We start from the raw sequence: 13,594 nt of genomic DNA on the forward strand, positions 1-13,594 counted from the left end.
TATTTTCAGAGAAAGGGAGATGAGAAGAGAGAGAAAGAAACATCATAGCACTGCTCCAGCATCCATGGAGTCCAGCGACTCTTTATCCCTTGTGCTGTTTATGGGGTCCCAGTGCCTGAAATCGAACCAGTGGCCTCACACATGCAAGGCATGCACTCTATCAATGAGTCATTTCCCATAGGTCTGACAGTGATACTTTTATTGTGTGTGTGTGCGTGTGTGTGTGTGTGTATGTTTTTCTTTTTCCAAATTCTGAGCCAATATTAACTTTTTTTTTTTTTTTTGCCTCCAGGGTTATTGCTGGGGCTCAGTACCTGCACCATGAATCCACTGCTCCTGGAGGCTATATTTTCCCATTTTGTTGCCCTTCTTGTTTTAGTCTTGTCATGGTTATTATTGTTGATGTAGTTGTTGTTGGATAGGACAGAGAGAAATGGAGAGAGGAGGGGAAAGACAGAGGAGGGGGAGAGAAAGATAGACGCCTGCAGACCTGCTTCACTATCTGTGAAGCGACTCTCCTGCAGGTGGGGAGCCGGGGGCTCGAACCAGGATCCTTACTCCGGTCCTTGCGCTTTGCGCCACGTGTGCTTAACCCGCTGCGTCACCACCCGACTCCCGTTTTGTTTTATTTATTTATTTTTTTTATTCTGACCTCACTGCAAATGAAAATTTGAAATTTCACATTCCAAAATCTATTTTAACTGTATAATGGAAGAGCTGCCTGCCTTTGATTCAGACTGATTTGATCTGGAACTCACTGGCATGTTGAAAGATAGCCATCAAAAAAGGATCTAGTACAGCAGGACAGTGCATAGAAACTAGTGTTCATCATCACTGCACTGCAAGCAGCTGAACCATGTGGTCAAGTAAAATAGTCATAAAAACATTTTAATACGGAATTGCTTGTTTATTTTTATTTATTTAATATCGATTTACAAAATTACAAGATAACAGGGTTGTAACTCCACACCGTTCCCACCACCAGAGTTCTGGATGCCCGTTCTCTCCATTGGAAACTACAGCAGTTCTCCCAAGGCAAATGTCTCTCTTTTTCCAACTCTTTCTCCAGTTCCTGATGGAGTTAGAGTTCAGAGCCCTCTGGTCATCTTCCACCTGTCATTTCTCACCCTACTGGAAGTCTGAACCAAAATTCTTTCCCGGGTGTCGAAGGTGGGAGTTCCGACTTCTGTAATTGCTTCTCTGCTGGACATGGGCATTGGCAGGTCGATTCATTCCTCCAGCTGGCTTCTGTCTTTCCTTAGTGGGACAGGCCTCTAAAGCAGTGTACTCTCATGAATTTATATTCCTGTTTGGAAATACCATTCTGGGGGAGGGGTATTTTAAGATACTCATTAGAGAACCCTTAGCTGGTGAACTTTTGGTTTGCAATAGGTGTTGATAATGAAAAGCACCAGTTTCCCACCTCAATTAAGTGAACCTTCATCACACAAAAGAGGTGTTTTTTCAGGGGCTGGGCAGTAGCACAGAAGGTTAAGGACACAAGGTGCTAAGCCCCAGGGCCAGCATAAGGATCCCGGTCCCGGTTCGAGCCTCCACCTCCCTACCTGCAGGGAGTCTGCTCCACAAGTGGTGAAGCAGGTCTGCAGGTATCTGTCTTTCTCTCCCCCCTTTCTCTTCTCTCCTGATTTCTTTCTGTTCTGTCCAACAACAATAACAACAATAACCATAAAAGCAAGGGCAACAAAATGGGAAAAGTGGCCGCCAGAAGCAGCGCGTTCACCATGCTGGCACCAACCAAGCACCAGTGATAACCCTGGAGGCAAAAAGAAAAAAGGGGGGGATGTCTTTTTCTTTGTCTTTGTTTCCTTTTGCCTCCAGGGTTATTGCTGGGGCTCAGTGCCTGCACCATGAATCCACTGCTCCTGGAGGCCATTTTTTCCCCCCTTTGTTGCTCTAGTTGTTGTTGTGGTTGTTATTGTTGTTGTTGATGTCATTCGTTGTTGGATAGGACAGAGAGAAATGGAGAGAGGAGGGAAAGACGGGGAGAGAAAGATAGACACCTGCAGACCTGCTTCACTGCCTGTGAAGTGACTCTCCTTCAGGGGGCTCGAACCAGGACCCTTCCGCTGGTCCTTGTGCCACATGCGCTTAACCCACTGCAATACTGCCTGACTCCTGTGTCTTTTTCTTTTTTAAAAATTATTTTTTCTTTTTATTTTCTCCTTTTCCCTCTCTTCCGTTTCCTCTCAATTTCTCTCTGTTTCTAATAGTAAAATAAAAATAATTTTAAAAAAATAAAAAGATACCCCATTTTTATTTCTTTTTGCATCCAGGGTTGTCACTGACACTTGGTTGGTGCCAGCACGATGAATCCACTGCTTCTGGCGGCCATTTTTTCCATTTTTTTGCCCTTGCTATTATGGTTATTGTTGTTGCTGCTGTTGGATAGGACAGAGAGAAATCAGGAAAGAAGAGGAAGATGGTGGGGGGGTGGGGGGAAGAGAAAGATAGATACCTGCAGACCTGCTTCACCACTTGTGAAACAAACCCCCCTGCATGTGAGGAACTGCAGGTGTCTGTCTGTCTCCTCTATCTCCTCTCCCATCTCAATTACTCTCTATCCAATAATACATTTTAAAAAATCTAATGTGAATATGACCTTCATAGGAGAATAATAGTTGCAATAATTTGGTGTTGAGTGACAATTCCACAGGCCTCATGATGCATTTCTAACTTACCTTTTTTTTTTTAAAAATAAATTAATTTATTTATTTAAAAAAGGAGACATTAACAAAACCGTAGGATAGGAGGGGTACAATTCCCACCACCACATCTCCATATCCCATCCCCTCCCCGATAGCTTTCCCATTCTCTATCCCTCTGGGAGTATGGACACAAGGTCACTGTGGCTTGCAGAAGGTGGAAGGTCTGGCTTCTGTCATTGCTTCCCCGCTGAACATGGGCATTGACTGGTCGATCCATACTCCCAGTCTGCCTCTCTCTTTCCCTAGTGGGGCGGGGCTCTGGGGAAGCGGAGCTCCAGGACACATTGGTGGGGTTGTCTGTCCAGGGAAGTCTAGTCGGCATCATGCTGGCATCTGGAACCTGGTGGCTGAAAAGAGAGGTAACATACAAAACCAATCAAATTGTTGAACACTAACTTACCTTTCTTTGTGAATTGTAGTTCTGGTGTTGTTTGGGAAATGAAACCGAAACAGAAGTGGAAACCCTTTAGTCAAAAGCAAATACTTATGTTGGAGCAAGCCTATAAGAAACATCAAGTCTCAGGAGATCATGGCTGGATTAAACTAGACAATAATTTTGAGGTAGAACAAAAAAAAAATTTTTTTTGCTTTGATTTTTATATATGTATTTTGTTGTTGGTGTTGTCCATCAGTTAGTAAAATTTTACTGCCCAAGTAAAAATGTGTACACAGAAATTAACATTAAATAAACTATTTGTTAGTAGAATTAGCACGACTAAGAGTGTTAGTCTTAAGTAATTATAATGAAGTGATAAACTGTGAGACATAATCAACTCAATATCACTCTCTATTCTTACCGTGTTCTTAATGTACAGGGCAGAATATTTCATGTAACTTGTTTTGAGTGTGGATAAATTAAAATCACTTATTGAAACTGTCGTTTGAATACCACCAGTCTGTTGCTATGTAAAGGCTCTGAGAAATTATATATCTCAGTGATGCAGAAGTTACAGCCAACTTGCTTGATGGGGTCCATTCTTTGTGAGTGGCTGTTAGACATGGTAGCTGAAGAAGGGATGGTCACCTTGCAGGTGCTTACAGTGCTGAAGGCGAAATTCTTTGTTTTTGCCTCAAGAAGATTCCAGAGGCTGGTCTGCACTTCTTCTTTGCTCTAGTTCAATCACAGGGTCTGGTCTCCAGGGTCTGGTCTCCAGCGCCTGATGGTTGAGTCTGCACTGATCTCTTACTGTGTTCCCTGTACTCACCCCATAAATATTGTTCGTTCTTAAATGAGGGGAGAAAAAAGACAATATTTAAAGTCAGACTCAAATAAAGCCGTTACATACTCACTGTTTAACTTTGTTTTAAAAGGTTTAAGCATTGTGTAGCATTGCCCTTACTATCCCTCAGAGTTGAGAATTTAGAAAAATAATGAAGGTGGCTTCTTTTTTATTTTTATCTTTTTTGTTTGTTTGCTTTTGCTCTCACTGGGGCTCAGTGCCAGCACTAAGAATCTACCACTCTCAGTGGCCATTTTTTTTTTTTTACCCCTTTCTAATTTTCATTAGGTAGGACAGAGAGAAATTGGGAGAGGGTGAGGAGATAGAGGGAAAAATAAACACTTGCAGACCTGCCTCAACGCTGGTGAAGTGGACCTCCTGCAGGTGGAGGGTGGTGGTCCTTGAACCTGGGTCCTTACCCTTGGTAATATGTGCACTTAAGCTGGTGCGCCACCACTCGGCCCCCCCCTTTTTTTTTTCTTGAAGTACAGTTTGTACAGTCACAGTGTTCCCTCACATGTTTTCTTGCTAGCTTTCATAGAAAAGCTTCTAAGATCTCAACTGTAAATCACTGTTAGAGAGAGGTTGTGGTGAGACAGACACCAAGACCTTTTTTTCTGTGTGTGAGTAAATGGGCACTTACCTTATCACAAACACACGTGCTTTTTTTTTTTTTCCCCCCTCCCCAGGTCAATTTTGATAAAGTTCCCATGGAAATGCGCCTGCCTGTTCAGTGCCCGATCAAACGAGACTTCTTATCAGGAATCCAGATTGAATTTAAGCAGTCTCCCCACCAGAGGAGCGTGAGAGCCAGGTTGTATTGGCTTCAGGTAATGCTGTCACCCTCGTTTCAGTGGGAATCATGGGGGTGGTGTGTCTGTTATAAAATCCAGCCTTTGTTGTAACCGCTGCCTTCTTTCAGCTTGTGGAACTTACTCCTCCATTTTGCATGTGTTCTGCGACTTCAACGTATCAACCGATTTCAAAGACCATGGGACTGTTGAAGCTTTTTTTGTTGAACCAGTTAGACTGAAAAAAAAAAGTGTGTTCTTGCACTGAAGTGGTTATTTTTAAATATTCCTTTGAGTGAATCTGCAGTCCTCAAATAGGATCTTTCTCTTGCTGTTCTGACTGAGAATGAGCAGGGCTTTATTGTAGGTTGTTTTTTTTTTTTTGCTTTCTTGCTGCTGCCTCCTCCTTTTCCCTTCTAAATCTCTGGATAACATTGAAAATATTTCTACTCCTTTCTCATCTCTTTTTTAAAAATTTTATGTATTTATTTATTTATTATTGGATAGAGACAGAGGGAACTTGAAAGGGAGGGAATGAGGGGAGATGGAGAGAGACTGAGAGACCCCTGCAGCCCTGCTTCACGGGCCCTGAAGCTCCCCTCCCCTTGCAGGTGGGAACCAGGGATTTGAACCTGCATCCTAATGTGCTGTGATGTGTGCATTTAAGCGGGTGCACCACCGCCTGGCCCCTCTTTTTTCATCTCTCTACCTTTTGTCTGTTTTTGTACCCAGCCTGAGCTTCCATTTGATTGAAAGGATATCGAGTTGAAATGTCCCATGATCAGCTGGTACATGTATTTTCATTCATAGCATGGAAATGCTGTCCAATGTTAGTGTAATGAGTAAGACACTTAGATAGCCTTTGACCTGTGTCCTTGCAGAAATATGTAAGAATCTTAGGCTTGAATTAAAGGAGATGACACTGCATCCTTCAGGACAAAATGGATGAATTCTGGAAATGATTATACTTAGTGACATAGGAAGTGAAAGACAAGTTTTGGATGCGTTCCTTCATGTGTGTCGTCTAGAATGTAGAATTGAAACGCACAGACTTGAAAGAAAAGGAAAAAGAAAGAAAAACAAAGAACCTCAGCCTGCCTCCGACACCTAGGGAGAATGATGGTGGTTTTTCTTGGGGGGCGGGAAGAGGCATAGAGCATGGCAGTGGGTGAGGTGGGGAGCTGTACCCCTAATATCTTAGAATCTGGCAAACCACTAATTAAGCCACTAATTGAAAGATTTTTAGGCCTAACTTCTTTTAATTCTAACTTCTTTGAAAATTTTTTTATATTGATTTATTCCCTTTTGTTGTCCTTGTTATTTTATTGTTGTAGTTACTATTGATGTCGTTGTCGTTGGATAGGACAGAGAGAAATGGAGAGAGGAGGGGAAGACAGAGAGGGGGAGAGAAAGACAGACGCCTGCAGACCTGCTTCACCGCCTGTGAGGGGCTCGAACCAGGATCTTTATGCCAGTCCTTGTGCTTTGCGCCATGTGTGCTTAACCTGTTGAGCTACTGCCCGACTCCCTAAAGTGTAACTTGTAGTAGAAATACATGTACTTAATCATGATGGCACTAGCAGCATCTTCTTTGTTACTAACTCTGACACTAGGATTTTTAAATGGTGTAAACCTTACTGAGCTAACTTTTCATTTGCAGGTGGATAATCAGCTACCAGGTACCATGTTCCCCGTTGTATTTCACCCCGTGGCCCCTCCAAAATCGATAGCATTGGATTCAGGTAAGAGGAAATGTCGTGACGTACCCGATTTATAAAGCGAAGTGGACGTTACTGTGACTCAATCTACTCAATCTAGAACTGAATTGCTTTGTTTATTTTCTTTCTCTTAGAACCCAAACCCTTTATTGATGTGAGTATCATCACAAGATTTAATGAATACAGTAAAGTGTTGCAGTTCAAGTAAGTAACCAGCCCCCGGGATTAACCTGAAATGTAAAATTATTCAAGTTAAAGTGAAAATCTGGGGGCTGGGTGGTGGCGCACCTGGTTGAGCACATGTATTACGGTGCACAAGGACCCGGGTTTGAGCCCCCGGTCCCCACCTGCAGGGGGAAAGCTTTGCGAGTGGTGAAACAGTGCTGCAGGTGTCTCTCTGTCTCTCTCCCCTCCTCCTCTCAATTTCTGGCTGTCTCTATCCAATAAATAAATAAAGATAATAAAAAGAAACTTAAAAAAATAAAGTCTTTAAAAAAAAGTGAAAATCTGGTTTGCAAATGAATTAATACTCTTTTAAATGTGACTTGTATAGATATATAAAAATTACTGAACTTACATTTGGTCAATTAATTTTCTATAGCAAAAAATCATTCTAACAATAATTTTTGTTTTAATATTTAATTTAAATTTTTATGAGAGAGCAATACAGAAAGAGACAAAGAAAGTGAGGCCAGAGCCCTGCTTAGCTCTGGCTGATGGTGGTGTTGAGGATTGAACCTGGGATCTCAAAGCTTCAGGCATGAGAGTCTTTTGCAGAACCATCATGCTTGCTCCCCTAGCCCTAGTAACAGATTTTATACATTTTGTTTTAAAATGTGGAATTCCTTCTACCATTTCTCCCATTTGTAGTTCCAGTTAGTATATGAAACAGTAAAAATATAAACCCTATATATGCTTGTAAAGAATATTATTTAAGGGACTGAGTGGTGGCGCATCTTGTGAGCACACGTTATAGTGTCCAAGTGCCCAGGTTCAAGCCCCCGGGCCCCACCTGCAGGGGGGTAACTTTGCTGGTGGTGAAGCAGGGCTGCAGGTGTCTCTCTGTCTCTGTCCCTTCCTATTACCCCCTTCCCTCTCAATTTCTGGCTGTCTCTATCCAATAAATAAATAAGGATTTAAAAAAAGGGAAAAAAAAAAGAATATTATTTAAAGAAATTTCTATGGATTTTAAAACTCTGACAGTACATCCTACTTCCTCCAATCACATTAACCTGTCCTGTGACAGAACAGATGTGGAATTTGGAACTTTGAAATACTGAATGTAACCAATAATATCACTCTGGTGAAACAGAGCCTTTAGTGAAAATTTTCATCTTAGAAGACTTTGATCTTTTAGCATTATACATTTTTATTATTACTACTCTCCAGTAGTAAACCCAGGGCCTCTCACATGAGCAATATGACCTCTAAAAAGTCTCCCCAGGCTGATTTTCCTCCATTCTTTATTTTGAGGACTGGGGTGGGGGGCGGGGGGGCGGATCAGACACCACAGTACCACTCATGGCGCTCCTGTGTGCTAAGGGCTTGAACTCAGGATCTCAAACATGATAAGGAATATGGCCCACAGCTGAGCCCTCTCCTCACCCCTGAACATCACACTAGACAGTAAAGAAATAATTTCTTAAAAAAAAAAAACACTTTTTTATTTAATAGAGACAGAGAGAAATCAAGAGGGAGGGGGGAGATAGAGAGAGAGAGAGAGATACCTGCAGCCCTGCTTCACCACTCATGAAGCTTCTCCCTCTGCAGGAGGGGACTGGGGAGGTTTTGAACCTGAGTCCTTGCAAACTGTTCCGTGTGCACTTAACCAAGTGCACCACCACCCGGAAGCAGGAAACAAGTTCTTACTATCAATCTTGACCCAAATCAAGTGATTCAGCTGTAAAAAAAAAAAAAAAAAAATCACAGCATCTACTAGGAACCTTTTTCATCCTCAACATATTTCTCCTTAGGTATTTCATGGTCCTCATTCAAGAAATGGCCTTAAAAATTGATCAGAGCTTCCTGGGAGCTGTCCTCACACTCTTCACCCCAACAACTGACACTGAAGCAGAGAAAAAACGGGTAACAGCTTTTATTTCCTAAAGAAAGGAAGAGACTCAACGAACCATTAAAATCAGCCATTAAAAAAAAAAAAGTCAGCTGTCATAGAGAAAGAAATTAAAATAGAAATCCTTGATTTTTTTTTTTTTTTTCTCCAGACAAAGTTAATCCAGCAAGACATCGATGCTCTCAATGCAGAGTTAATGGAGATGTCAATGACGGACATGTCGATGCTTAGCTTCTTCGAACATTTCCATATTTCTCCTGTCAAGGTGGGTCACAGTCTTCGTTGTAAAACTCCGGCAGAACTGGCAGAAATGTGGGTCAGGGGAAAGGTCTGGTTACAAGCGTAGGGTTCAGTCCGTCGCATCCGATTTTTCAGCGGGGAATTTTGTTTGATTGATCGAAGTAATTAAGACCAAACTCTTGGTAACATATGTACCAGGCTGACTCCTACAGAGAAACTACCAGAGCATCTTCTCTCGTTTTGAATTAATAACCTCTTTATTCAAGGAAGAAGCTGACAAAGGCATTTCTTAATTAAGCGGAGAAGTACTCCCCCACGTTTTAATGTTTCTGCTACACTTTGCAACTCCCATCACTTGTCTAAATGGAGAACCATCATGGGGACCCAGACCAGAATGGGAAAACAAGCGCTGAAGCAGGGATTATCCCGTGGCTGTGGTGGTGTTCACCCTCCCGAAATCTGATGGTGACTAAGGGAGTAGAAAATTGGATCCCTTTCACTTGCCTGCATTTGTACTCAATGGACCCATTTCTCTTTCTCCATTTATTGTTCTGTTTAGCTTTTATTGGGGAAGGTGACCACTTAATAAATTGACAAGGGCTGCCAGCCATAGTGCTTCTACACTTGTGTAATGGACCAGACTTAGAATGAAAGAACTCTTTAAAATATTGATGATCCTTTACGTTCTTAAAAAAAATTGTTTACAGTACATTATTTTCATCTGTGTCCAGCAGTCTGTCCAGCTAAATGAACGCAATCATAAAGTGGACTGACTTTCTTTCTTTCTCTCTCTCTCTCTCCCTCTTTCTTTCTTTCTTTCTTTCTTTCTTTCTTTCTTTCTTTCTCTCTTGCCTTTAGAGTTATTGCTGGTGCTTGGTGCCTGCACCACGAATCCACTACTCCTGGAGGCCATTTCTCCCATTTTGTTGCCCTTATTATTGTTGCCATTGCTGTTGTTGGATAGGACAGAGAGAAATGGAGAGAGGAGGGGAAGACAGAGGGGGAGAGAAAGACAGACACCTGCAGATCTGCTTCACCGCTTGTGAAGTGACTCCCCTGAAGCTGGGGAGCCGGGGGCTTGAACTGGGATCCTTATGCCGGTCCTTGTGCTTTGAACCATATGCACTTAACTCGCTGTGCTACCACCCGCCCCCTCTTTATTTTATTTATTTTTATATTGATGTGTGAGGTGTTACCAGGCATCTCCAAGTATGGGGGTTGAGGTTACAATTAATAACATTTCATGTGATGGGTTACATAGAATTTTTCTTTTTCTCCATAGTAAGTGAAAAGGGACTTTATTTTTCAGATTGGAGAGTAAATCACTTCAAATGAACAGCACTGAGTGCCTGCTCTCAGAGCAGCAGAGCGATGACAGCTGTACAGCGACTCCATGGAGTCTGTAGTCTCAGAGAGCGCTCCAGACTGCTCACGCCCACTCCCTGTTCTTATGCAGACAGAGCTTTGTGCAGTAGAGCTGAGTAAGGAAGATCCCAACCCACAGTCATTTCCTTCACCTCTGGAGACTTTGCCCAGTGAAGAGCTGCTAGTTCTCTGTCCACCTAAACTCGCCTTTGCCTGCACCCCGACAGACACTATCCAGCTCTGCAGGTGGGCAGAAGCCAACATTGGAATGTCAGAGACTTTCCTGGCGTTTACAAGACAGCCCTGCTGAGCACCAGGCTGTTTAGAGGAAACTTCTAGGGGACTGCGGCCAACACAGGACAGCCACTCTGCCTGCATTGCCCCATCTCCAGTTCTCTTCTGTGACCTGTGGCCTTGGGTGCTGCTGGTCCCGTGATAGGTCACAGAATCAAAATGAAGTTCCACAGGGATGGGAAGGTTTCACATTTAAATACTTACATGAGTTGTTGTTGTTGTTTTTTTTAATCTTTATTTATTGGATAGAGACGGCCAGAAATCGAGAGGGAAGGTGGAAATCTACCACGGGGACATGGCACATTGTACACCGCTGGCAGCAGGCTGACAAATTAGCCTTTCCCCATTAATGCTCTAGTCAAATTTTATAAAGGAAATAAATAGGAAGGCAAGTGACCTTGGGGTGCATGCTACCAGAACACTGCTCAGCTCTGGCTCATGGTGGTGCAGGGGACTGAACCTGGGACTTTGGAGCCTCAGGCATGAGAGTCTCTTTGCAGAACCATTATGCTGTCTACCCCCCCCCCCCCAACACCCTTTGTACTGCACTTTGCACACGTCAGGTCCCAAGTTTGATCCTCAATGTTGCTAGAGTGATGCTCCGTTCTCTTTCTCTCCCCATCTTTATCTACTTGTGAACGAATACATCTTAAAAGTAAGTTCTTCTGTGAAACATTAATCCCCCCATAAGGAAATAGTAATAATGAAGGTAATTGCTAGTAGCCAGGCAGTGGCGCACCTGACCGAGTGCACATATTACTGTGTGTAAGGCCCTGGGTTCAAGACTCCCCACCACCATACTACCCACCACCGCCACCTGTAGGCGGAAAGCTTCACAAGTGATTCCGGTGTCTCTGTCTCTCTCTCTTCCCCCTCCCCCATTATCTCCCTTTCCTCTCAGTTTCTCTCCGCCCTATCAAATTAAGTAAATAAAATTTAAAAGGCCTTTTTAAAAAAAGTAAGCAAATCCTGTATTAGCAAGGTTTCTGAAAGCTGAAAACCTTATTTTTCTTTTTTTTTTAATCATTATTTTTATATTAGATAGAGACAGAGAGAGATCCAGAGTGGAGAGATATAGAGGGAGAGAGACAGAGACACCTGGAGCCCTGAGTCACCATCCAGGAAGCTTCCCCTCTTACAGGTGGGGACTAGGGGCTAGAACCTAGGTCCTTACCAGGTGCACCACTGCCTGGCCCCCGAACCTTATTTCTTCTTTAAAACATTTACGTTGCAGCTAGCTAATCGATGCCCTAATTGGTTTTGTTGCTCGCTTGGCGGTTGTCACACGATTAGAGGATTGTTGCCTTTGCCCTTCATTGATGTCAGCTGTTTAACTTAATTGGATGGAAATAAATGATCTTCTGTCATTCTGACTAGTAGTCTACATCTGAACTGATGGACACTTTTTTCCCCTAACACAGCTACACACTATCTGTGTATGGTTTGGTTCACTCCATATGAATGCAGCCTTACTTATTCCCTTTGATTCTGAGATCAGAAGAGACCTGCAACTTCTGGGTGGTCCAGCCAGAGACTCTTTATATACTTTCGATAAAAGTAGAACTTATTTTTTGAACAGACTGATTTGTATTTAAGTAATCTTTCTCTCCTCTCTTTTTTAAAAATATTTTTTAATATTTATTTATTTCCTATTGTTGCCCTTGTTTTATTGTTGTAGCTATTGTTGTTGTTATTGATGTCGTTGTTGTTAGATGGACAGAGAGAAATGGAGAGAGAAGGGGAAGACAGAGGGAGACAAAATGATAGACACCTGCAGACCTGCTTCACCGCCTGTGAAGCGACTCTTCTGCAGGTGGGGAGCCAGGGGCTTGAACCAGGATCCTTACGCCGGTCCTTGTGCTTTGTGTTACATGTACTTAACCCGCTGCGCTACCGCCGGACTCCTTCCTCTCTTTCTTTCTTCCCTTCCTCCATTCTTCTTTTTTTTAAAGGTTTTTATTTATTTATTACCTTTTGTTGTTCTTGTTTTATTGTTGTAGTTATTGTTGTTGTTATTGATGTCATTGTTGTTGGATAGGACAGAGAGAAATGGAGAGAGGAGGGGAAGACAGAGAAGGGGAGAGAAAGACAGACACCTGCAGACCTGCTGTACCACTTGTGAAGTGACTCCCCTGTAGGTGGGGAGCTGGGGGCTCAAACCAGGATCCTTAACGCCTGTCCTTGGGCTTTGAATCACCTGTACTTAACCCACTGCGCTGCTGCAGGACCACCCAGTGGCCCCGTTTCCTTTCTTTCTTTGCTTCCTTCCTTCTCCCACTCCCCTTCTGTAGGCCCCTCCCTCTCCCTTCCCTCCCCCCCTCCTCCTTTTTCCTTCATTCTTTCTCCATCTCCCCCCCCCCCCCCCCCCAGCACTGCTTAGCTCTGGGAGCTCAGAGCTTCATGTTTGAAAGTCATTTGCATAACCATCAGGCTGTCTGCCCAGCCCATTTGTATTTAACCAAACGAATTTATTTTCTATTTTCTGTTGCCCTTGGGGCTTCACTGCTCAGGTACAGGCCTTTCAGATAGAAATAAGAAGAGAGCCAAGCACTAGAGCTTTCCCCAGTGCAGGGAGGGCAGGATGGAATCCGGATCACATGCACGGCTAATTTTCTATGTTATAAGAAAGGAACCAAGATCATGTGTGAGTGCAGTTCTGTGTAAGGAATAAAACAAGGCGTAATAGTTTTCTTGGGAACTCTGATGAGAGACGCAACAACTGTATCTGCAACATTTGGCTCCTTTGTATGTCATTATTGGAAACTGTTGAAATCACATGTTTTTTTTTTGTTTGTTTTGTTTTGTTTTTAATCACGCACAAATGAAAGCATGCGAACTTTGGTGTATTTATCTCACGTGATTTTTCTTTCAGTTGCATCTGAGTCTTTCTCTGGGCTCTGGAGGTGAAGAGTCAGACAAAGAGAAGCAGGAAATGGTTGCGATTCACTCCATCAACCTGTTGCTGAAAAGCTTAGGTGCCACCTTGACTGATGTGGATGATGTCATATTCAAGTAAGAGCCTAGCTAAGGCGCATGGGAGACTGTGCTAGCAAGGTCATGCTTCTCCACAGTGGTTCTCTGCATTTGTGCTGAAATGGACAGCTCAGCATAATGACCCTTCTTAAAGCTTATGCCTGGAAAATTTGGAAGCTTTCTGACTGTGCCCTTT

General features: G+C 43.0%; 1 protein-coding gene across 1 annotated transcript in view; it reads left to right on the forward strand.

Moving 5' to 3' along the window:
- Positions 1-13,594, forward strand: part of VPS13C (vacuolar protein sorting 13 homolog C) — a 222,088-nt gene that overhangs the window by 179,646 nt on the left and 28,848 nt on the right. The window contains exons 68-74 of the mRNA XM_060174401.1: positions 3,146-3,287; positions 4,636-4,776; positions 6,398-6,479; positions 6,590-6,659; positions 8,429-8,540; positions 8,678-8,791; positions 13,298-13,437. Coding sequence (XP_060030384.1) covers positions 3,146-3,287; positions 4,636-4,776; positions 6,398-6,479; positions 6,590-6,659; positions 8,429-8,540; positions 8,678-8,791; positions 13,298-13,437 — 801 coding nt within the window. The remainder of the gene's footprint in view (positions 1-3,145; positions 3,288-4,635; positions 4,777-6,397; positions 6,480-6,589; positions 6,660-8,428; positions 8,541-8,677; positions 8,792-13,297; positions 13,438-13,594) is intronic.

This window comes from Erinaceus europaeus, chromosome 16 (assembly GCF_950295315.1).
Source record: "Erinaceus europaeus chromosome 16, mEriEur2.1, whole genome shotgun sequence".
In the NCBI taxonomy this organism is placed as follows: Eukaryota; Metazoa; Chordata; class Mammalia; order Eulipotyphla; family Erinaceidae; genus Erinaceus; species Erinaceus europaeus.